Source organism: Ciconia boyciana, chromosome 2, assembly GCF_034638445.1.
Source record: "Ciconia boyciana chromosome 2, ASM3463844v1, whole genome shotgun sequence".
Classification (NCBI taxonomy): Eukaryota; Metazoa; Chordata; class Aves; order Ciconiiformes; family Ciconiidae; genus Ciconia; species Ciconia boyciana.
The window spans coordinates 44262896-44289200 of record NC_132935.1 but is presented as its reverse complement, the minus strand read 5'-3'; the positions used below and the strand labels follow the sequence as shown (position 1 = coordinate 44289200).

The following is a 26305-nucleotide window of genomic DNA, read 5'->3' as shown; positions in this document are numbered from 1 at the left end:
TATGCACAGATAATGATTACAAATTATTGTCTTCTCAGGGCATGAGCATATGGTGTTAGCATGCCTAACGACTGGCTGGTACAACTGTTTGTCAGCAGGCACAGCTCCACCAGCTGTAATGGGGACATACCTCATTGACCAAGAGCTGAATTTGGCCTACAGGTTTTAATGGCTCCTTGAGGAGCTGCTGTGGTTGTTAGTCCAGACTTCCAAATCCTGAAAGTCTTGCCTTATAGGGGTTATCAGGTTATTCCTAACATTTCTCATTTCGCTTTGCTTTCAGCTGAAAGGAAGATGCTCTGTGCACCTGCTGAAACACTGAGATGTGTGCTGTGACCTGGACGTATCAACACAGGAACCATAGTACAGAATTTCTAAGTTTATAGCAGTCAGCAATAAAGACTCAAAAATATCTATGCAGAAATTAAAGTCTCTGCATTATTTTTTATTTTCTTCACATTCCTGTCTCAGCCTCACATGAAACAGAAATGAAGACCTCTGTATCACAAGTATGAAAAGGAAAGAAACAACACAGGCTTTTTTTAATTTGGTTTTGAGTTTGGGTTTTTCTGGGGTTGGGGGGAGTTGCAAGGACCCTGGCAAACATTGAAATACTTAAAAATCCTATATTCCACATGTTATTTACTGTTCCGGTAACTAGAGTGCTCTCCTGGGGCAAGTCGCTGCATTTCTCTGGGCTTTCCCCCCACCTCCCTCCCCCACCCACCCTTCTTATCTTTGATTGCCTTTCTGAGAAACTGATGTTATAAAAGGGAAAAAAAATTGAGTTTGATGGCTGTCCATGAGACCTGATATCTTTTGATGCCTCCAACAATGAACACCTGATAGTAGAGGCAAGTTGTTTATCGATGTGCTATACAGACAGCTACAATTCCCTGAGTAATGACAGCAGTTCACATAAAAGCATCAGAGATTTATTAGGCTAAAAATCTATTTGTTCAACTGCCAGGAGAGAGGAAACAGGCAGATTCCTCCTGCTGGTCAGATTCCTATTATAATTGTATATTTGTCCCTGCACAGTCAAAAACCAAGACATACACTCCACAGAATAAAGTTATCGCTAGAGTTAGGGGATCTTTTCTGGGGAGAAGAAGGTTCACAATTCAGCCAGGCAATGATACAGTTGAAAGTAAGGGGGTGGGTATAGACACTACGGCACAGGCGTTATGACAAAACTTTTGCACACATTTAGGTGAGGTCACCTCCAGCACTTGCACATAAGCAAGGAAGAGCCTACAAGGCACCATTATGGAGAAATTCCCCGAGCCCTTTCTAGGAACTCAGTGTGCTGGGGTGCCTCTCTCATACTAATGCATGCAGTATAGGGAATAAACACATTGAGTTAGAGAGGTGTGTGCAACTTCAGGGCTACAATCTTGTTGGGATCACAGAGACGTGGTGGGATGGCACCCATGACTGAAGTGTTGCAATGGAGGGATACAGGCTCTTTAGGAAGGACGGGATGGGAAGGCAAGGAGGGTGAGTTGCCCTTTATGTGAAAGAGCAGCTGAAGTGCACGGAGCTTTTAAATAAATCACAACTGAAGACCACCAGTTTTTCCTCTCCATGGTGTAGGTTTGCAATGTATCAACCAAGGAATGAGCCACATTCTGTTTGTACGTCACATTTTGAGAGAGCAGGACTGCATTACCCAGCAACACAGGCACTTTCTCTTTGTGCTTACCTTTAACCATGCAGCACACCACAGAAGAAAATAATTAAGTGGACTGATCCAAGGGGTGTCTGCCACCTCTGAAATCAACTCAACAATCCCGGAGAAAAAACTACCTTATACTATTGTGTTTACACAACATTCCCTTATCTGTGAGCCACGTTAAACAGGAGACCTAGCTTATCTGAACCCATAAGTCCCTGTTCTGAGACTGCAACATGCTTCTTTATTTTAAAATGGAAAATACAAATAAATTACCTAAAACAGATATCAAGACATTTACAATCCCAGTCACTACCAGTTCCCTTCTCATCTGGATCTGAGAGAACTGCTTTAATCTGCTCTTTCTCAATCTTCTCAATCAGTTCTCCAGTACTAATTGGTACAATTAGCCCCTGTTTCCCTAGCCTAATCACTAAACCAGGAGCATAGTGCCTGTGTTCTCTTTTGTTTGAACTATGCCATGGCTGATCTTAAAACAAAGCTGAAATATTATGAAAGGTTTTGGTAGACTTCAGCAGAAATTCCTATTTCAGTAGGATTTCTGAGAGAACAAAACAATTCTAAAACAACAGAGGAAGGTCACAAAGCTTCTCCAGGGAAATATATGTGAAAACAATGAAAAACAGCTTAATCAGTTTTATCATGATTAAATTTGTATTTTCTAACTGGGATTACTTGGGTAGATAAAAAGAGGAAGAGGGGGCTCATGGTAGTCTCTGCACTAAATCACTGGGAAAAAAAGACCAAATGAAAAGATGGTCACCAGCAGTTTTGATTGCATCCAAAATTAAAAATGTAATTCTTAGAGAACGTTTGCAAAGCTGTATTCACTTTCGGGCAACTGTGCCTAAGTCTTTTGGTCAGAAAATCTGACTCAAATGCTAGCTTCTAATAAACTTCATAGTGACGGTGGTATTTTCATTCCTTGGCTTGTGAAAGTATAAAGTGCACAGAAAACAGATCAAAACTCCATGATGAGCCTGCAGCATAGTACTTATGTTATTCTCATGGGAGTACACAGGTATGTAAACACCTTTTCTTCTCAAATGTTTCCACAGAGAAAGTCAAGAACCACAGACCATACAGTATACTCTGTATGGTGAAGTGTTATTTGCTCTATCTTGTAGCTAGTAGTATATAATAAAATAAGACAGAGCACTAGAAAACATAATCACAATGAAGCAAAGCTACTTTGCTTGTGCTTTTTAATATATTTTATTTATTTATTTATTTATTTTCTATTATATCTATTTACTTATTAACTTATTTGCTTGGATTTTCATATTTGTGATATCCTGCTAATCTAGGTAATTACGCATCAGGATATGGGACAATCAGAGCCAAAGAACTGTGTTTATCTCTCACTCCATGGTCTTAGCTCAGAGATATTAAACAGTTTTGCCAAACTATTTGCTAAAAGGATGCATGTACTACGTTATTAGTATCGTAATGTATGTGGTCAGTACCTCTGGTAACATCACAAAGACCTTTTCACTTCTAATTTAAGCGATGCAAAATTTTACCAAATGTACTAAAGCTCATAGAATTCCATCTCATTTAAGAAGCAAAACAAAAAAACCTGAAGTGAAATAGATTTTACACCATGTGCTTTTTGAAAAAAAAACAGGATAATCAGGAACTCTGAATTACCCTCTAAAAAAGATTTCCTCCGCGGGGTTACGTTCAAGTCCATCATTATCACAGCGTGAAGGAGTGAAAGTGTCGGGCGGAGGTATAGGAACTCCTGTGCCTGCGTCCTGCTTCAGCTCGACACCCACACCCCGTGAAAAACGCCTTTTCGTGCAAGATGAAGAGCATTACCTGACAGCCAGGCGCTGCCCACGCCCTGCACGGCGGGCAGCCCCCGGGACGGGGCAGGCGGGGGATGCCGGGCTCTCAGCCCCAGCACGACAAGCAGATGCCGCCTGGAGACGGGATTTCTCTCCCCTGTGCTGCTCCGCGATACCGCGCCGCCGTCGGGAGGAGATGTGACTTCAGGTAATTGCACAAACCTCTTTCCAGTGGTCCAGCTCCCGACTTTTAAACCATCCTCTCTGCGGTTCGTGTTACCTATCTGTTGCTACCCAGATCGAGACGGGCACGCATTTAAGAATCAAGGATCAAGGATCCTCTCAGGATCAAGCCAAGAAGCGGCGCCGGCATCCCCCGCCTGCACGGACCCGGGACCTGCATCCCCCGCCCTGCTCCTGCGTCCCTCCGGGAGCCCCACTACCGCAGCCGGGCTGGCAGAGGTCAGTGCATCCTTCCTCCCCTTCCAAAGGGCTCGGCCCCGTCGGAAAGGGGGGCTGTTTTGCTTTTTGGGGAGCATCCCAAAGCACCGGCTTCCCCCGAGGGCAGGAGCCCCGCGGTCCGCCCCGGCCGCGGCCTCTCCGGGCGCCGGGGGGGGAAGAGGGGGCGGCGGCCGGATCGGACGGCTGGGTTCCCAGGTGAGCGTGTCACCTTGGGGTGGTCACTTTGGGAGAGTCCGAGGCTGGGTGCTGACCCACACGGCGCCCATTGGTGCAGGAGGAGGGAAGGGCCAGCCGATGGGGGACCATCCTCACTTTGGGGGGATGGTGGGACCCTCGGCAGCTGGCTGAGCCCTCGGTGATGTCCCCTTGCTCCCGGCAGAGCGGCGGCAGGCAGCATACGTGAGACCTCAGTGGCTGGATGTGCCAGAGGAGAGAGGCTTGAGAAGAGCAGGGGTCTCGCCTTTTTTCCCCCGCTTCCAAGTCGTCCCCATCACCAGTGGGCCTGGCCACCCTCTTCTGTGGCCATGGAGAACTCCTCCCTCCCTGAGACCAATTCCTCATGTGCAGGTGGGCCCATGGACTGCACCGGAAGAGGGGATGGGGGGCTGAATATGTCTACTCCCCCACTGAGCCCCAGCTTCTACGTCACAGTGCCTGTCATCTACTCAGTCATCTGTGCCGTGGGGCTGACAGGCAACACTGCTGTCATCTATGTAATCCTCAAAGCCCCAAAAATGAAAACAGTCACCAACATCTTCATCCTCAACCTGGCCATTGCTGATGAGCTCTTTACCTTGGTGCTACCCATCAATATTGCTGACTACCTGCTCCTGCAGTGGCCCTTCGGAGAGTTCATGTGCAAGCTCATCATCTCCATAGACCAGTATAACACCTTCTCCAGCATCTACTTCCTCACCGTCATGAGCATTGACCGCTACCTGGTTGTGGTGGCCACCACCAAGTCCAGGAAGATGTCCTACCGCACCTACCGAGCAGCCAAGATTGTGAGCCTGTGCGTCTGGTCCTTTGTCACAGTCATCATCCTGCCCTTCACTGTCTTTGCTAAGATACACAAGGAGCAGGGGCGCTCCCAGTGTGTCTTCGTGTTCCCCCACCCTGAGACCGTGTGGTGGAAAGGCTGCCGGATCTACACCCTTATTTTAGGCTTTGCCATCCCAGTGTCCACCATCTGCATCCTCTACACCACCATGCTGTGCAGACTGAGACGTGTGCACCTCCATAGCAATGCAAAAGCCCTGGACAGAGCCAAAAAAAAAGTTACACTGATGGTTGTTGTCATCTTGGCTGTATGCCTGTTCTGCTGGACACCCTATCACCTTAGCACGGTGGTGGCCCTCACCACGGACATCCCACAAACTCCACTGATCATTGGGATTTCCTACTTCATCACTAGCTTGAGTTATGCCAACAGCTGCTTCAACCCTTTCCTGTATGCCTTTCTGGATGACAGTTTCCGGAAGAGCTTTCGCAAACTGATAGACTGCAGAAACACCTCATAGAGCCAACCCTTTGTCCCCTCCTGTGTCCCTCTCACTGTCATCTGCTCTTCCTGGGTGACTCCAGCCCAGAGAGTGCTTTCTCTCTAGCCTCTTTGTGACGGCCCACAGGGCTTCAGATTGTCTCACTACCCAAGACGCAAACTGGGACAGGTGGAGCTTTCTCAGCTTTCCTGCACTCATTTCCTCAGCACTGCTCTCCATCCCTTGCTTGGATTTTTTTCTTTTTTTCTTTAATCCTTTCTCTCTAATGTGCTTTCTGTCCTAGGTTTGTAGCTCACAGAGCTGCAGCAGGTCCCTTTTCCCTTTTTAAAGATATCGCTTTGTGAACTCAAGCCACATGACTGTCTCTATCACTGGTGATTTGTAAAGCCCAATAAAGGTGTGTTATCGAGTGTCTTGCTTAACGATTCCTCAGCCTCTTTCATACCCACAGGACCTGCTTACCCAAAGTCTTATAAACTTAGCAATATTGAAAAAGGCACAGCTCCAAAGGATAAGGAATAAACTAAGGTATTGAGCTCATTTCATTTCACAGGGGCCTGAGATAAGGTAGTCAAAATCTGTGATAACAGGCGAGAGAGACCTCAGTCTGGCTTTAGGGAAGAAGGAGCAAGCCCTCACTAGTGAATAAAATACACAGACGTGGGTATGGAGCCACTTGCTGTGGAAAACAGCTTAACAGTGTACTTGGCAGCTGTAGTTAGTAAAATTTGCAGCTTTTGTTTGCATCAGAAGTAGTGTTTACTTTTTTATTTGTCATATGTTTATGGGCAATCTTCTTGCACATACAGGTGTTTTATATTTTTTGGTCCTAGAAAACAGAATCAGAAGGTATTTTCAGAACAATTTAGCCTTTAAGAGTTTGAAAAGGACTTGCTGAAATGCAGGGAATATTCTGACTTCTTCTGTATAAATCATAAATAACATATGCACTGCTTAGGTTACTTTAACAGTCTCTCACATACCTGTGCTCTGCTTGCTGGTAAGATTTATTAACACTTCTCTTAAGGAGGACAAAGGAAGTAAAAAAAAAAAAAAAAAGGCAAAAGATTAGCTTAATTTTATCTGGAGGATTGGGGAGAGGGTCAATAAAACTTTCACTAGAATTCATGTCCAAATATTGAATGAGGAGGTTTTTCCTCTTCTCTCCTCTTTTAGCCCTCTGTATGGGCCAAGTAGCAAAGTCTGTCTCCATTTAGGCTGCTGATCTGTGTACACACACCACCTCTCTTGTATCCTTAAGCCATCATGTTGACAGCAACATTACTCATATAAAGACTGCCTACAGTTTTAAAAGTAAACAACATTCTCAGAAAAGACATTTTCAAGATTGCCATGCTCTCATTGGTTGCTGATCCTTCCGTGAAGACTGAAGAATGACGGTGAAATACGGTTCTCTGTCAAACAGTCACCTCAGAGAGTATCACAGATCTGAGCATTGCTCCTGATAGCGACCATCCGATCATTTTGATCAAGCTGCTATGCAGTCACATTTGTCTCATCACCTGTCGGGGCTTCTATTTACCCCAGCAATGTTATTGACACCTAAGTAGCTTTATTGTGCTTTTGCAAAACCTAGCCTGTGCCTATACATCAAATGCATCTCTGAGATGCTTGATTGATATTAACAGCAGGTTATAAGAACACTCTGATTTGTATTTCATTTTTATCTAATTTTGAATACCAAAATTTTAACTGTTCTTGAAGAATATAATCTGGGTCAAGATTTTTTTTAAAAAAAACAACAAACAGACCAACAACTTTCTAATCTAGATCAATGTAAAGAGATTTCTTTAAAATCTTCCTATTTCTTAGGAAATAGGAAAGCATTTTAAAGTATGCCTTTCCTCACACTCAGTATCTCATCCTTTTGTCTTCCCCATTCTCAGTTCCTGTTATCCATAGGGGAAAATATGGGAAGTGCTATCCATTGACAAATTTCACTTCAAAGTATCTTATGCTGCTTGTCTTTTTTGTATCAGAAACATAAAAACTCAAACAGAACATCACCCATAGTAAACACAATCCTTCCCTAAATTCCTTCTCATTCTGAAGCCACATCTTACCTGTTCTTCATCTCATCAGGATGAATATCTGAGAAGAATTCAGTGTTTCCCAAAACACCTGGAGTTTCCCCATGGCTGTTAATCACAGAATAGGCTGAGACTTGAGCAACAGCCCCGGTCTGATGCAGGTGCTCAGCTCAAATTCATGCATTAGGCAGGGCTCCCCTTGCATGGCTGTGCTGTCTTCAGTGTCCATGACATGTCTGGGAGGTGGGACTGGAGCCTGTCCTGCTGCAGGTGTTGCAGATGGGCATCTACGTGGAGGAGGAAGCTGAGCGTGGACAGCCTGGGGAGGGTGTTGAATGGTAAGTAAGGCCCTCTCTGATCTTGCAGAGCTTCAGCATTACAACAGGCAGTACGTATTTTTTCTTCCATTGTATGCCTTTTGTTTGGGAAGCAGAACATTCTGGGGGAGCCCAAATGTGACCAAAACCAGCCCTCAGCAGGAGAGGGAGAGGTTAGATCTTCAACGCTGCTGGTCAGCAAGGACGGCCTGGTGCTCTATAGAAGCTAAACTTTGGCTCCCAGAGCAGCAATAGAGGATAATATCTCAAAAAATTTGCTCTCCTTAAACATTTCTACTTCTGTTCCAGAGGAGGGATTTATGCTCCTGTTCAGCCCATGCTTAACCAGCTATAATGAAATTTAAGTGTCACATCTTGAGACAGTATAGTTGCTGTGAAGAAGTATTTTAAACTGTATGAAATTGAGTAAAATAAAAATAAATCCATTTTCCCCACAGCACGACTGTAGCCTGCATCTGATATTGCAGATGTTAGATATAGACTTCCATGAGGAAAGCAGAGAAAATACAAAAAAACAGATTATATAATTAAATAGAATAGAATTAGAAATTTTTTAAAAGCTGGACTTTTTCATGGTATTGAAGTGAGAGTGAAAGAAGTTGCCATCAGGCCATCGCTATCCTGCCTGATGGAAACTGCTTTGGATGCAGAGTTAATCCTTTTTATAGGCAAAAGCAAAGTAACTGATCCCATTTGGTTAGTAACTTTTACTCTCAAGTGTGCCTGAGTTTCCAGATGGAAGCAAATCCAGGATGACCTGCAGATCCACATGGGTTGTGGCACTCTCAGTGTGGGCATGAGATTCCCAAGAAGAAAATATAGTTTATACTTCTGCAAAGAAAGCTATGCAGCAAGTAACAAGACCAGCCCTGCTACAGCCTACTACTTTACCTAATAGCAACTACTTTATAGGCTCCCTGGTAGGCCAGGAACAAAAGACTTAAACCTTCTCTGGATTGAGACATCCTGACCGCAAGTAACCAACCCCTGTGCTGAGGCTCACAGCCATGCACACAGCTGCGCAAGCCATTTTCCCCGCTGCCCTGTGTACAGGCAAGCATACCTGCAGCTCACAGGTTTAGTTTGCCTTCAGGTGCTGCAGAGCAGATCATCCTGCTCTGGTTCACTTTGCCATGCAGTTGGGGCACAGCTGCAGGTATCCGTGCATAAGTAGAGCCAGTCCCACAGAGGCATCCTCTGGCTACTTGTGCCTCACCCTCTGTTTATATCACCCTGACTGCTGTTAAACCCAGCATTTTAAATTGTTGGCCGCTGCCTAAAAGCACGCAGTGAATTTTTTGCGTGTGTGATTTTTTGAGGGAGCAAGATGGAGGGAGTAGACAGGGCTGTATCCTCAGGACTGTGGTGAGTTAGAGTATCAGGAGGATACACCTATATAACACCACGTGCCTTGCTCTGTGGAGAGCAGGCAAAGTTCTGGGACCCAGAAGGGGCTGAGCTTCTGATGCGGCAGGAGCGCAAAGGACGGCAAACAGGCAGCGATGGGTCTGGCATGCAGAGCTCCACCAACACCTCAAGCACGGAGTCCACGCACTCCGTTAATTGGCATCTACAGACACTTCAATAACTGTTAATAGTTAACTGATCAACGTTGTGTTGATCTTTTGAGTACTTGTTAGTTTAATGAATGATTAAACCAATTTTTTTAAAGGGTACTGCTGTCCATTGCCCATGTGAATATAAGGGAATAAAGAATTAAAGTGATGCAAAAAGGCTTTAGTAAAATATCAGAATCACAAATAAGTTTTGAAATCAAAGCACATGGGACTCCACAAAAGACCAGCTCACAAGCAGTGCATCTACATTAGTACTTCAGTTTGCTTCAGGAGGGCATTTTTAAGCCTGTCTTCCAGTCTTACTTACTTATCATTTGCTGCCTCAGACATAAGAAGATATATGCCAAGAACACACCCAAGCACTGCAAAGGCTAATAGGGACTCAGTTCTCAGGACCACCTAGTGTCAGTCGGAAGCAAAGAAATCACAAAATGTAAGTAAGTAGTGTGTACATAAGAACCTCAGGTGTTTTCTTCTACAGATCTCTTTCTATTATACCCTATGACCTGTAACATAGAGATAGTCGAAATATTATCACTCAACCTGGTAACAGGCAGCCCACGTGGAAATTGAGAAAAGAAGCTAACCAGTACAGGCCATAAAACTAATCAGGTACAACATCTAAAGCTGACCAACAGGAAAACATAACCCACTTTAAACTATGAAAAGTACAAAAAAGTCATAAGATTAATACAGCAGCGCACACAGCAAAGCATAACAAAGAAAGGAAGACGTGCAATCCAAGTGATTGCACGTGTGTGATCAGCACTTGGAAACACATGGCATCCATAAGTTCCTTTGCATCCTTTTTATCCAGGCATGGCAGCATGGGTGGGCAAAGGGAACCCTCAGTGTCCAGGGCCCTGTGAAACGCTGTCATCCAGCCCCGCGGGTCTCAGGCGAGATGCAATAGGTCACTTTGCATCCAGATGGTTTAGTCAGCAGTACGAGCTTGCCTTTCATCTGCGAGGTACATACCTCAGTGTAGTCTTGAGACCCACAGGCTTGATTTTGTATACTCTTTATCCAAAGCTCATGTGACTGCAGAAAGACCTCATAAGCCAAGGCAGGAGGGAGCAGTGTCATCCCTTCAGTATAAGTGGCTCTTTACCTTTCCCCAAAAAACCCCAATGCCTCTGGCTTGTCAACACCAAATCTCCTCAGTACCTTGGCTTCTGACACACGTGCGTTGCTTTTCATGAACATCTCCCTATAGTCTATATACAGCAAGCTATAGAGACCCAGAGAGTAACACTCCCTGAGGTCAGGAGCAGCATCTGCAGGAAGCAGGGAGAAGTACGAGGGAGTACTCAGTGTCAGAGGAGAATCCTATGATGTCAGGCTAAAGTGAACCCTGTGTTTGGGTTCAGGAGGGGAAGATCCTGGGCTCTGTTTATATTAAGTGCAATAAGAACAGATCTGTTCTTATAACTGGTGTTAAGATCCCAGAGTCAATGCTTTGTCTATTTCAGGAGTTTCTACCCTGGACTAAAGGGTGGTAAGGAGCAATGATGAGAAGATTTACTTCTGAACCACTTTCCTGGCTGAACTGAGGTGCTGGCATGCACACATCCTCCACAGCATCACAAAAGTTCACAATCCAGCTCCAAGAAGTTCTCACTCTGAGCAGTACTAGGAAATCCAGGATCTGCCCCCTAAACCCTAGTTCTGAATAGCTGATAACAGGCTGAGTATAAATGTTTAGAGTATGTATATTGATTATAATATGTAATTATATAATACCCAATGGGACATGAAAGGTCACGCAATTCTTTCCTGGCTTGCTGTTCAGGCTGCCTGTCACTGGCATGACAAGCTGAAGTCTTAGAAACACTCTCCATGCGCATGACTGTGACATGGGCATATTTCTGATCCCTGTAGTACATCTGGATGGTTCCTGCAGGTGTCGCTTGTCGGGCACATCTGGCAAGGAAAATTCCACCCTCAGAAAGGAGCATTTTATTTCATGAAATAATGTTTTGTTTAGATTACCTCTGCAAGCTGAAATAAACCTGTTTAAAATATTTTCCTAATTCTTGGAAGTCTCTAAGAATCAATTTCTTTTATTTCTCTCCTAAGAATGTTTCCAGTTTCTGCTCCTTTTAATCAACCAAATGATAATTTTTTTCTAATAAAACTTTGGAGAACAAGATCTACCACTGTTTTCTTGTGCTTAATTAAACTAGGTATTCCCATTTCTAAAGCAGATTAATACCTTATTTTTAGATCAAATATTTTTAGAAAGAATTTTTTCTGTAGAGACTTTCTCTTAAATGACAAATGCATTGAGTTTTGTCTAGTTATATTTGAGTAGATGGAATTTTCCTCAGTGAGTTCAGAAATTCTGGAATTTTCAGAGCCTGGAAATGCAGAAAAATGCCTTTTCCAGAGACCATTCCTATGGGGCCCCAGCAATTTCAACTATATATATAATTCAATGGAATAACATCCCACCTCTTAGAAATAAAACATACTTAAATTAATTGCTAATTTATCAAAGAGCAAAAAGGATCTGATATTCACCCAGTGCAGACAGAAGATAAAGCAGAAGTTTACAGACTTGAATTTAACAGACCAACATTTGGTCTAATATTGACATTGTTGTCTAACCTACATAGCACAACATCCAGTTGGCAAACCCCCTGTATGTTCACATGTGCAATGTAGACAAGTTTTCATTAAAAAATAAGCAGATTGTGATTCTTTTGCTCATTCTGCTAAGCAGCTGCTTACATGAGCAGCCCAGTCATGCCAAGGAATGATTCCTTAATTAACCCTGTCTGAGGGTTAATTGCTCGCTGGTATGAGTAAGGCTCTCGCAGACCAGCCCATTCCAGTTAGAGTGGTCCCCAGCCCCCTTGACTTGTCTGGCCTCTTTCTTTTTCAAAGTAGTTCCATTGCGGACAATAGAGAAAGTTTTATAATTGTGCTGCTTCACCAACGTAAAGCATGATTACAACTGAAGGTAATTCTACGCATTTTGTGTCTCGAGTGAGAGAAACCACCAACTTCTTTTTCAGCATTACAAAATGAAAAAAATTAAACTCTGCATAAGTTTTATATATTTGCCGTTTCCCCCATCTTCTTCCATAGCTATTTTTAGGAAGTGTGAAGAAAAAAATCACAAACTATCAACTCATTGCTAAAACTGTGTAATTTGAGGCTCCATTAATGCATCCAAAACCTTTTTCTACTTACAAAACCTTTATACCACCAGAGGGAGATCAAAGACAACTTATTCAGCAAATGTACTGAGTGGAAAGTTGAGTTTCAGCTGTCATGCCTGACACGGAGCATGCATTTTCAATGTAAGGTGTCTTTTCTTCAAATTTTACTCAAAAGCATGATAAACAGAAGTAGGATATTAAAATAGCTTTAAAATGGAATAAAACATATCCATATATGTATATATATATATATATAAACAGAATTTAGGTCAGAATTTTCTAAAGGTGTGATCCCAAAGCTGTTTGGCGTTTTTCTGTTTCTTTATAAGCATCCTTTTCAAATGTATAGTACTCTCAAATACCAAGAGGCGTGATGTCTGGATGCACCTGAGGACCCATCTCCTCCTGCGCATTCCCACTCCCAGTCAATCAATCAGCCCCGTGGAGGGACTGGTTTGGGGGAGCATTGGGTAGGTGTCACCGATATAGAGCAAAGGCAGTGTCAGCAGGCAGAGGCCACCTTTCCTCCCCACCATTCCCCAAGCCAGGGCAGCCCTGTAGAGCCCAAACTGTCTCTGGGCAAGGATTTGGGTGTCTCTGTAACTGTGCTTCCCACTATTTTCATTAGCTGGATTTTTTCCCCATTATTTCTCTTTTTCTTGTCCCTGATTCCTATTAACCTCACACTTTATTTAGCGTTTTGGACACTTCTCCTCTCAACTTTGAGCCCCTAGATGGCACTGGTTCTTCACTGACAAGCCATTACTCGTTTCCTAAACCGAAGTTAAAGACTAAAAAAATGCTCCCGAGAGCTAATTCGAACACTGTGTTACAGGATATGCCAAAACTAATACAAATTAGCTAGGGGAAACAATAAAATACGGGGATTTTTATTGTAAACTATATATAAAATGGCATGAATCCATACGCATTTAAAAATTTTGGAGAGTAGTACTTTTTAACCGGTATTGTTTGAATTGTTGAATAAAATCTGCTGAAATTGTAGAAGTAGTTTAGTTTAAATCTAGATTAAAACTCCTGTTTGGTCCCAAGTTTAAATTCTCAGTTCAGACACTAGGCAGATCAGTAAGGCAAGAGATTCTGAACCAAAACTCTCAAGTCCTTAAAGAAAAATGGTGGTTTTCTTTGAAGGAAATGTGTCCAAAATTTTTTTTTTTTAAGGCATATATTAAGAAAAAAACCTATATGCTTCTGATAAGGAGCAAGGAGTGTAATCATTTAAATACCTGACAGAATTTTGGGGAGCTGTAAGAGGTACAATGGGCTTGGATACAGTTAGTATAATTTTAATATATTAATAGCCAACAATGTAATCTGTCTTTATAAATTATTACAGGCTCAGATGTTACTACAGTGCCCTTAAATACTGTAATGTATATTTATGATTCTCATTGCATGGAAGTCCTACAACATGCCTGTGTGGCAGCAGATCCCTTTTCTACAGAGAGAAATCTGCGCTACACTACCTGGCACCTGATGAGCAAGCACTCCTCAGCAAGCTCTAGCTGTGAGGTGCATTACATCCTTGCCTACTAAGTCAAATCAGTAGAAAAATGCTAGCATAGTGCAACTGTTGGTTGATTGTTGTTATTTACTGCTGATACTATGGTAGCACTGAGATGCTAACCAGTCTGGATTATTGTGGTAGACATTTACCCACCTACAGAAAATGAAAAGCTGCACGAGAGAATTTGCGATCTAAAAGGGACAAACATGGTCTTGCTTTCCCAGGGACACTAGTCTCCTGAAAGCCTGAGAAGAGTGTGAGTCTGCTCCCTTCCATGCCTCAGAAGAGTTATGTATTTTCCAAGGTCTACATTTCACTCCTGCATTAAATTCACCTTAAAACTGAATCAGAAAAATTGCACGTGGGCTTTTATGCCTCAGTCACTGAGTCTGTGTTATAAAACCGATCTTCAGCTAAAGAAATTACAAGGCTAATTTCTGGTTGGCATAGTGACATAGCAGCAATACACTATATAAAACTTTCATTTGCTTTATATTAGGTACATATAGAAGCTATGTCTTCATATTTGATGGGCCTTACAGTTTGACATTGTTCTCTGTGATGAGCTAAAGCTACCCAAGTATCAGCAAGAGCTAATGTGATAGATAATTTTTGACTTCTGGTGCTGCAACATACTATGGGAACTTTGGACAACTAACTGTGAAAATTTCATATAATGGGAGAAGGCAGCTAGCTGTTGTCTTTTGGGGATACCTTGACCAGTTCGAAAAAAAACCCAACCAAACCTATCTTCTAAGCAGCACTGCAGGATTAAAAGGAAAAGATTCCAAAGAGTACAGTAATTTTTCCCTTCTTCTAAGGCTTTGATACTCATCTGATATACTTGTTCATTCACACAGGCAATGCATGGTAAAGAGAATACCACACAATGTTAGAAGTCTTCTCAAAAACTGCAGTTCTCAAAAAGCTCAGAGCAAACTTCAACCCTGTTGACAAGTTTTTTTAGTGTGATGAAACGTTCTGCTGACTCTTACTTAAACTCCACTAAAATCAAAAAGGTGTCAAGAAATGTTACCCAGAGAAATTAATCCTGGTATGAATAACTTCGAACACAGTTAAATAAACCAGGCCTAGCCAGAATATAAGACAGAAGGATCAATGCAGAAATCACTCTAATAGTGCCTACTGTTGCTAGTGATCACCTTTTGAATTTTTGCTGCATTGATTACTGGACTCTCATTCAAGGCTGGTTAATCTGAGGTAACCAATTTCCATCCCTCTGTGACTAGGTAAGAAATGAAGTGGCACTCAGTGGTTATACTACATAGTTAAATTTTTCATGTTTTGAAGAACTGCTACCATTGAGGCACATTACTGCAGCTAAAAGTATTCAAGAAAAAAAAAATCCATTGTAAAATGCTGGATTTCCAGAACAAATTCACTATTTCAGAATTACCATTCTGGATCAAACCAATGGTCTGTTTTGCCAAGTAGTCTGTTTCCAATGCGTCTTATATTAGACTGCTTGATATGGTGATGTATAACTGTTTCCAAGGACATTATTATACTGTATGTGTAGGTGGGTGGCATACATCAGCACCAGTCAGAATTAAATCTGGCAAGGCAGAAATAGAAACCTTTCATAATTATTTTTATTATTTGTACAATGAGAGCATACAGTGGCCCCAGTAAGGTTCTGCTGCGCTGGCTATTCTGCAAAACACTGCCTAAAAGAGTTTGACCATGAACAAAATTAAATCTAGTCTCTTTAAGACAAAGTAATAAGTGGTCAAAGGAAGACGTTTTAAAGTATCATAAGAGTTGGAAAAGCAAAGCAAACACAGGAATTGCAGTTTGATCGTCTCCAAAATTGTGGATGAACCTAGATTTCTTTCCAAATGATACTCTGAAAATTCAGAACAAAGATTACAGAAGAGAAGAACAGAATAAGCTCTCTAGCAAGCTGGAACAGGTGACCAGATGACCCTACCTGCTGCATGTCAACAGGGCCCCATCCCACTCACCAGTTGGAGCTGCCAGCAGAGGCAATGCTTTCCATCCATTCCTCCCTTCCTACCCATTTCCATGGGTAAGGATATCCCTACAGCAAGGGTGAATACCTATTCTAGCTTACTATAACACCTGAAAAACATGTAGAGCGATATATGATGCCATTAGTCACCGAATATGTGACTTTATTATCAGCACTTACATGCTACCTTAAATTAACTCTACGTCTGCTACAAATAAGCAACGCTACAGTTAAGGTCGATCTCACATACTGCTGTGGGGGAGTCCAGGTTCTGGTTCTGGTTCTCAGGTCCAGACGTTGTTCATTGAGGATGTTTGGTCAGGACTTTCTTTTCCTTGTGTCTTTATCTCTGGCCCATCAGTCATACCCCATCAGTCTCTCTTTACAAGCTCACAGATGCTCTGCAAAACTAATTTCTTCTACCTTGTCATGGTCTTTATCATGTCCACATCAGTCAGACTTCGCTGTGCATTCCCTCCAATGTCCTCTTGTCTTCTGAACAGCCTCATTCAAGTTTATGCTACCACTAAAATGGGATCAAGGAAAGCAACATGTTCTTTATTGTAGAGAGCGCTGTTCAATACAATACTATTGTATTGTACAATACTATACAATACTATTGTATTGTATTGAGAGCTGTTCTTCTGTTCCTCCCTTGTCTACTTTTAGGAGACTCCAACACTATCTGCACAACAATGTTTCCCACTGATTCTGCAAGGGGAATTTGTCATTTATGATGTGCTGCAAAAGCTTTTAGGAAGTGTCATCTACCTACTAAGAAGCACGTGTCAGGGGCCATGAAGAAAAGCAAAGCAAGGCAGCAGAAATGCTAATTCTTCAAGGATGGAAAAAGATAATGTGGCATAAATGAAGAACTTCTGCTTCCTTCGCTGTTAAAATGTGTTTGTACTCAGAAAAACATCTTGCAACAAATTGTTAAAGAGAATCTGACCCAAAGTTCACTGAAGTTAACAGGAATGGGGACAAGAATGGTTCTCAGATGCTCCCATGCTGGGGATGCTGCACACAGTTTAAGGGACCCAAAGCAATTCTTAGCCTTCTTATGAGAATGAGCCTTCTTAACATGCAATGATAAAGCTATCAGATGCTATATTTGCAAATATATGTCACTGAAAATGCATATTATGTTACCTTTAACAACTGCATGAATGATTAAGTGTTGGTAAAAGACATCTGCCTAACAAAATGAGAAGAGTTTCTATATAATTTACTACAAGCATAAATATGTGCTACCTTCCTTGTCCTTAAAAACTCACTACTAAACACTTAAATAAATAAAACCATTTATAACATTAGATGAGGAAATTATGGACTTAACCATATTATTTCTTTTTTTTACAAAATTGAAGAGGAAAAAGAATCCTATGAACAAAAAAATGTGGCTAAGCACTAAACGTTGTAACACTAACCTGTACAAGGAATCAGCCAACTTAAATAATTTAGTAAACTAATGAAAATCATCCAAATCTTATATAAAATTTCCAACCACTTTCCCACTAACTTTATTGCAATGAATGGGTCCAAAAACCATGCTTTTAACCCTGTTCATACTACAGTTAATTAAATTGTTCCAAAGTTAAATTACAGAGTTTGTACTCCATTTTTATTCACTTTCTAACAGAAAGTTTAACCAGAAAATATTTTATTAATACACTGCAGTTACCATTGTTTATAAACAAAAAATCTGATTGTCAGGTTTTGTGTTTGTATTGCATGTTATATACGCAGAACTGTAGCTATAATATGCTAAGTAGAAAACTACAGAAAAGGATGAATCTTTTATATATATAAAACTCTGCTTACAAAAATTAAAAGTAATTGCAGATGCCTGAGAAATTTATACACTGTGTAATTACAAAGTGCTAGAAGTATAATTATAGACTTTTTAATAAGGGGTAAGCTTTTCATTTTCTTCCCTTTTATTTTAAATATTGCTTCGTCTAAGATGATTTATTCCTTTGCTTCATAACAAGTTAGTAGGTTTTCCAAAGTGAGGATTTTTCTAGAGCTTTGCTATTTGTTTTGCAAGGGAATAAATTTTCAGGAACTGTTTATATGCACTTTTTATATTCAGCAATAAGTATATGGTGTGATTTAAAACAAAAAAACTCCATGATTCAGAAAATCACTTGAGTCATCAGTAAAGATCTACACAGCTCATAAAAACTTTCAGTTGAGAAAAGAATAGCCAAGAAATCACAAAACTTCTTATGTAATAATAATATTTTAAACAAAGTAAGTTTATGAAAACTTCCTAGAACACCTTGGTCCTATAAAAATTAAATCAGCCCTGTTCAGAATATTCCATCCTTAAAAATAAATGTAGTTTGGAATAAAAAAACCAAGACCTTGAAATTATAAGTGCAAACCTTGGCAACATTTATCTGGAAGCAGCTACTTCACCACAGCCAGAGTAAGGATGATTGCTCTTTCCAGCACTGAGCTTAAGATCAGGAGAAAAAAATCAAGTCTTCAGAGGAATGGTGACCAACAGGCCAGAATTTGCTTAGGAAGGGTGATGAGCAGAGGCAAAAAGCAAGGAGGAAACCCAAAATAGGGGTACTTGGTTTTATCCTTTCATGTTTGCTTTGTACCTTTGGGTGAATAAATAATGCTTTGTTTAAAAAGTCCAAGTGCAGGGAAACAGATGTGCAGTTAGGGTACTCCTTCCAGTCCCATTCAGTTATCTGTCCAAAGGCTGCCTAATCCAAACTCTGTTCCAGTTTAAAGCAGAGACGGGCTGCAGTAGGGATGTGCTTACAAAAAGCCTGCTTGAGTGTCCTCTCCACCAAGGACGGTGTTCATCTACCACAAAACTAACTATTTCCTGGGGTACGAATGGATCTTTCCCAATCTAACTAGAGTTTAATGTGGACCCAAGAGCTCCCTTGCTTTCACTGCAGCTGGCATGTCTGAGTGAAGAAACCCATTCTTAACAAATCTGCACTTATTAGGAAATTACTTTCACAAAGTATTTCCAACTGCCTCTGCCTAGGACTTTTTAAAAGCAATTTTATTTTTTCTTACTATTTGCCTACATGGTAACAGAGATAAAAGAGCCACATAGCATGTCACACCTTATGGATTTGATTGTTTGCCAATACATACTAACATAAGCATGACAGGCGGCAACAGGTCTGAGCAACGAGGCTGAAGCACTAACAGGTACAACAAAGAAACGTTGCAGGGACAGATTAATTTCTCTGTGGGAAAATATGTGCAAGAGTGAGCACCGTATTTGCTCCACTTTGCAGGTGTCTCACGGACGTAGTAACAGAAGGCAGGTCTTTTCAGAACTCAGGTTATAATCAAGGGCAACATACGCTTCGGAAAAGAGTTACCTCATTAAACTCCCTGCAGCACTGTTGCTTGTCAGCTTATGCTGAGTATCACACAAATATTTTTTGGTCCTCTGCAAGAACATGGTTTTGTCTTACAATACAATTGTATGGTTTACTCTTTTCACAACAACAGTATATATACATAGCAACCTACTGAGGCAGCTGTGTCCAAAATAAACTAGTTACAATACATACCAATTACCATTAAAGTGGGGCAAGTATTGGTATTGTGTATTTATGTATTTTATTGCTTTTGTCTCCAAAGCAATGTCAGCTCAAAAGCTCTTCCAGGACACACTACTGTGGTAATACTAGGAAGACCATAATATCTTTCTGCAAAGAGCAGCTGAACTCCCTAAAGAGAAAAAACATTGCCATCTGAAAGCTAACCTTACACACCTTTCTATTTCCCAGGGAATTCCTAGTCAAACGCTGTATTGATTTTTTTCCTCCTACACAGATCAGGCACTTTTAAAATATGCTAAACTGGAGAAATAACACAAAAAAAGAATACTTCTGAGAATGTGATCTAACAGATGATTTTTATTACCCCCATTATGAGAGATACCTACTCAAAAATCAATGAGGTGAGAATGGTGATATGCATGCCAAAAATCTAATGTAGCATATGTTGTAAAATTATAACTACTGTGAAGTATATTTTAAAGGAAAACTGTTGTTCAGGGTTGGCAAAGTGAGAATAAATAAATAAAAAGGACTGCTAACTTGCTTTGATCGAGGTACGTCCAAACCTTGAGCTTGCTTTTGCTGTCCTATGTCAACTAGCTCCTCAGGAGGGAATTCTGCCTGACCAAAAACACAGTGATCTGACTGGATTCTGGCAACCTACTTTAGCTGAGATGAAGATGAAAAGGTCTTTGAGTGTACTTTCCTGAAGTAAAAGCCAAGGAGTCATCTAGTGTTCAAAAACCTTAAGTAGGAAAAACAGTGTTTGCACTGTCGGAAAGGCATTTCAGGTCACATTATGGCTGTTACAAGTAGATTACTCACCATTTGTGTCAGGATGTTGACCTTCAGAAGGAACTATTTTCTCATTGAAGTTTCCAAGAGACAGCATTTTATCCAAGCAGCTGGGTGCTGGAAACAGTTTTTCTTCAGGGAAAAGCTAATGATGCCTTGTTCAAACTAAATAACATCGACATTTTAATAGTTCTTAATGTTTTGTAGAATACAGGCTTTATGTATATTTAGTTTCATCCAGGTATATCATCCCACAGTTATGCAGGCCTATAGATTAGGCCAGTAGTCCAATCAATAGTCCCATAATAACACACTATCTCAATGAAAGAGAAGAGATTATCCAAACACACTAAATGGACCTGCAAAATAAAGCCCTTATTTTAAATGGAAATGGCATTGACTTCTGTGGGTTTGCCGGTAGTTCAAAAATAATTTTTATATCTACTACATTGATCTATAACTTTTTAGCAACCAAATTTCACATACAGTAGTCTATGAGTTCTCATCAAGCTATATTTTTCCAACAAGGAAGTGCAAGAATGGGCAAAACAGGAAGAAATTCAGTGGGTATTCCATACCCCCTACCACCTTCAATCAAATGGGATGGTAGAAAGAGCTAATGGCTTATTGAAAAGGAGCCTTAAGCCACATGAGGCCCAGTGGGATACTTAACTTTCCAAAATACTTTATCAATTGAGTAAGCAGTATGGGCCCACTGGGAACCCTGTGAGCCGTGCATTCTTTACAAAAACTAAACCTGATGGTCCACCTACTGATGAAAGAAAATATCTGATAGCATTACAGCCAGGACAATCTGCCATGGTAAATTTACCACAAATTGGAACCATACCTATGACTCTAGCTAAACCTCGTGGCCCATTTGCCTGGGAAGCTACTGACAGCAGTGGTGCAAAACACAGAATTAGTGCACGATGGATTTTTCCTTCTTTCTAATGGGGTAGCCTGTCCAGAAAACCCCACCAAGACCACTTTGTTTTACATTTTTATCTTGCAGTCTCCTCCAAGATGAAAATAAGATACACCATCCTACTGCTGTTGAAGATTTCGATAATACTTGCTTCCCCACAAATGCCCACCTGTCTCAACTTAATTGTCAATCAAGAAATCAGCCACAATTGTGTCAACACAGATAAGCCACCTGTCTTGTTACTAACAGACAGCAATATAAATGTGACTTGTAAAACACAAACACCTGTTAATGAGGGATATATATATGTTATGATTATTCACAATAAGTCTTACACGCCATATAGAAAATCACAGAATCACAGAATCACAGAATCGTGTAGGTTGGAAAAGACCTTTAAGATCATCGAGTCCAACCGTAAACCTAACACTACCAAGACCACCACTACACCATGTCCATAAGCACCTCATCCAATTGTCTTTTAAATACTTCCAGGGATGGTGACTCAACCGCTTCCCTGGGCAGCCTGTTCCAATGCTTGACAACCCTTTATGTGAAATAAAATTTCCTAATATCCAGTCTAAACCTCCCCTGGTGCAACTTGAGGCCATTTCCTCTCGTTCTATCGCTTGTTACCTGGGAGAAGAGACCGACCCCCACCTCACCACAACCTCCTTTCAGGTAGCTGTAGAGAGCAATAAGGTCTCCCCTGAGCCTCCTTTTCTCCAGGCTAAACAATCCCAGTTCCCTCAGCTGCTCCTCATAAGACTCATGCTCTAGACCCTTCACCAGCTTCGTTGCCCTTCTCTGGACACGCTCCAGCACCTCAATGTCTCTCTTGTAGTGAGGGGCCCAAAACTGAACACAGTATTCGAGGTGCGGCCTCACTAGTGCCAAGTACAGGGGCACAATCACTTCCCTACTCCTGCTGGCCACACTATTTCTGATACAAGCCAGGATGCCATTGGCTTTCTTGGCCACCTAGGCACACTGCTGGCTCATATTCAGCCCACTATTGACCAACTCTCCCGGGTCCTTTTCTGCCAGGCAGCTTTCCAGCCCCTCTTCCCCAAGCCTGTAGCATTGCATGGGGTTGCTGTGGCCCAAGTGCAGGACCTGGCACTTAGCCTTGTTGAACCTCATACAATTGGCCCCAGCCCATTGATCCAGCCTGTCCAGATCCCTCTGTAGAGCCTTCCTACCTTCAAGCAGATCAACACTCCCACACAACTTGGTGTTGTCTGCAAACTTACTGAGGGTGCACTCGATCCCCTCGTCCAGATCATAAAATAGATATTAAATATCTATTTATGATATCTAGATATCATAAAAGATATTAAACAGGTGTGGCCCCAACGCAGAGCCCTGGGGAACACCACTTGTGACCAGCCGCCAACTGGATTTAACTCCATTCACCACCACTCTTTGGGCCCAGCCATCCAGCCAGTTCTTTACCCAGCAAAGAGTACACCTGTCCAAGCCGTGAGCTGTCAGTTTCTCTATCAGGAGAATGCTGTGGGAAATGGTGTCAAGGGCTTCACTGAAGTCTAGATAGACAACATCCACAGCCTTTCTCTCATCCACTGAGCGGGTCACCTTGTCGTAGAAGGAGATCAGGTTGGTCAAGCAGGACCTACCTTTCCTAAACCCATGCTGGCTGGGCTTGATCCCTTGGTTATCCTCTACATGCCATGTGATGGCACTCAGTGATGCTGTAACATAAGTCATTGCTCAATACATGACACAGTGAAGGAACATTATGATGTTAAAATATCATGCAGATGGAATGCTCTGCAGGGACGCAATGTAATACTAGGAACACTATCTCAGAATCACTAAACCTATCACAATGATGTCAATGCCTACTCTGAATACTCCCCTAGTTTTACTAAGGAGCCCTACTGAGAGAACCCTAGAGTGGCCATGGTCTCAAGCTTATGTTAAGTATACTGGCACTATGGGAACACTCCCTAGTAACGGAGATTTGAATCTTTCCACTGTGGTCATGTGTGGAACTGAAGTATACTTAGAAAATGAATGGAGCTGCGATAGAAATGAGACTGATGTTAATAGAATTCCCCGACTTTAAGGAGCAGTAGGGACAGAAATTAAAAGAGGATGCCAGATGTTCAATGAGTCTACCCATGAAAAGGCAACTGAGATTTCTGTGTACAACATTACATCAAACCCAATAACAAAAGATACAAAATTTTATGCCTCTGAAAGACTGGACTGTTGATACAATTTTACCTTAATACAACCTGTTTCCACAATCTGCATCTGGGTTCACAGGAACATAGGACTATAATTTAAATTCAAAATAGATGTTACTGAGCCTAGCACAACAACCACCACTCCTCACTTAACATCTACCCCGACTGGAAAGGATAAGAAAATTCTATCCCTACAAATTTCTAAAATTGGACCCTATGCCATCAAACATACGGGCCAGCAACAAGTGCTATTTAATCTATCATGGTCGCTCAAACGAGTGGAACTATCAACGCAGATCAGTATCTCTGCAATTAAACCTACTTGCTCACCATTCTCAAGTGTGTCATATGCAGAATGGTTAGCATGGTTGCATGGATGAGCCCTCACCTCTCCAAAAAGATCAAGAAGAGATGTGACTGGTATTTTAGGAACAGGATTAGGAGTATTAAACAGCATGGACACTGAAGTTTTAGCAAACAAAATAAGCTCAGCAACAAGTAATTTACACAAATTAGAACATCCATTGCAATCTTCTCTAGCGGCACTGGGAACTAACCAATGGCTCTTATCTGATATATTACCTCAATGGGAAAGAATTAATGAAAAAGACCACCAGTTAATTGTGAACACACTAGGTGCAGCCCAGATTAATGTCTCTCTTGCTCTTAGTTGTATTCAAGCTCAGTTGTGGGTACAATCTACTGTGGCAGCAATTGTAAGAGAAGGTGAAGAGGGCACCTTAACCCCTGAAATTTGAAAAGTAATCTGGGATAACACAACTGAATTTGAAACAAAATTCCAATCCTGGTGGCGTCTAGTTAATTTTACCTATGACCTCACTGACAGTAAAGCCACAGCTTTTGTTTTAGCAATACGCAATACTTCGGTATACACCATGTACCCAGTCATTGCACTGGGACTAAATCACAATGGAACTGTCCTCTATCTGTTAGAACATAAAGTATGGGCCCAACAAAATGGGAACAAGTGGCAAACTATTGATGTTGATGCATGTGTTGTATGGGAACAACAGGGATTTATTTGTGAAAGTAATACCATTAAGGCCCAAGACATGTGTCTTGACACAGAACAACATGTTTGCATTTTGAAATACATCTTAATGAAACCCCTGAAACTGTACTTGTATACTTTGGAAACGGATGTGTTTGTATGAGAACCCTTTGTGATTCTATATTTATAGACAATATCACTGTAGATAAATACAATCACTCAAATATCTGTATTTGTAATTTTACCAGAATTATGGGATGCGACTTTAACTATTCAGCTCCTGCCACAACCTACCAACTGCTACAGTCTAACTATACATTGTATCAAGTTTTATTACCTACCACTATTGGAATGAATCTCACATTGGTGAGAAAACTGTTGCAACAGGATGACCTGAATCAGTTACTAAAACAAATTCGAAGCAACAGACAAAGAACCCTGATTACCGTCCATCATGATGCAGAGGAGATACACCATGTCCTAGAAAGAGTGAAGAAAGATGGAGAACATCACTGGTAGGAAACTCTTTTTGGATGGTCCCCAACAGCAATTGGAATTTTGAATTTGATGCTGCATCCAATTGTAGTTTTGTTAGTTTTAACCTTATTATGTTTATTGTTTATAATCATTCTGTATATCAAACTTTGGCAAAAAATGAAACAGATTACATCAATCCAGCATGTAAAATGCATACAATCAATTGATTCTGTGTGTAAAACAGTGTATAACTAACATTAATTAGGACACTTAAACTAAACAGCATATTATAATTGGACTCTTACCACTGATCTGCGATATGCCACATATTTATGACACAGAGGCAAGAGGTAACCGTACTACCACTCTATCAGTCAATAAAGTGGATTGACTGTAGTCATGGGGTGGAGTGTGACGGATGCACTCGACCCCTTAACCAAACTAGCAGTAGTTTGGTGCAGGCTCCAAAGGAGGTAAAGGCCTGAGCCATGGCTGGGCCAAGAACTCCCCTGGTTCCGATCTGTTCTCTGAGAACCCACAAAGAAGCCAAGTACCACAGTGAGCATCGATGCATATGAGCTTGGAACACCAATCATGCGATTGACACATGAATAGTGGGTAGCTTTTCCAAGACTTATTTATCAAGGAACAAAGACAGTTGTGGGTACAAGGAGCCTCATGCATATCTTTCCTATGACATGTAATTTGACTCCAAGCCAACCACTTTATCTATAAATATGACAGCCTAAGTGAGCCTTCTTTGAGTTCTCCCTGCTAGGCAGCATGGCAACATGGTGGTGATCTCCCCTTGAGCTGGGACACCTCTCAAGGTTGCTCCTCGAGGCAGAGAGACCTTTTACCAACAGCAGATCTTTGGTAAGTGACCAATATCACACATAACCTTGTAGTATGTAACTTTGATTTTGTCTTGGTAACTTTGATTGCATGTTGAATTGATAAATTTTGCATATGTAAACCCTTAGACATAAACTGTTGTCCAAGTTTGAGAGTAAGATTGGACCTAACCACACCTAAGCTCCATCAGGAGTTTAGAAAGCAATGGGGTCTATTCAGAACCTCATGACTCAACGGGAGGGTCTTCCATACCCTTTGTATCCTCGGTCTCTCTGTGAATCATTTTAACTTGAGTGTAACCCAATTTTCTTTTGTATGTTTCTTCCATGCAGTAATTAATAGAGTGAACCTTGCCATCAAACTTTGTTAAGTT

At 41.4% G+C, this 26305-nt stretch overlaps 1 protein-coding gene and 1 pseudogene across 1 annotated transcript; both read left to right on the top strand.

Annotated features, from left to right (window-relative positions):
• The first annotated feature begins 4472 nt into the window (after window positions 1-4472).
• On the top strand, window positions 4473-5468 carry NPBWR1 (neuropeptides B and W receptor 1). The gene has a single exon (XM_072851271.1). The coding sequence runs from the start codon at window positions 4473-4475 to the stop codon at window positions 5466-5468; it is 996 nt and encodes a 331-aa protein (XP_072707372.1).
• A 2312-nt stretch (window positions 5469-7780) lies between these two features.
• On the top strand, window positions 7781-25332 carry LOC140646892 (uncharacterized; annotated as a pseudogene).
• Window positions 25333-26305: the final 973 nt, after the last annotated feature.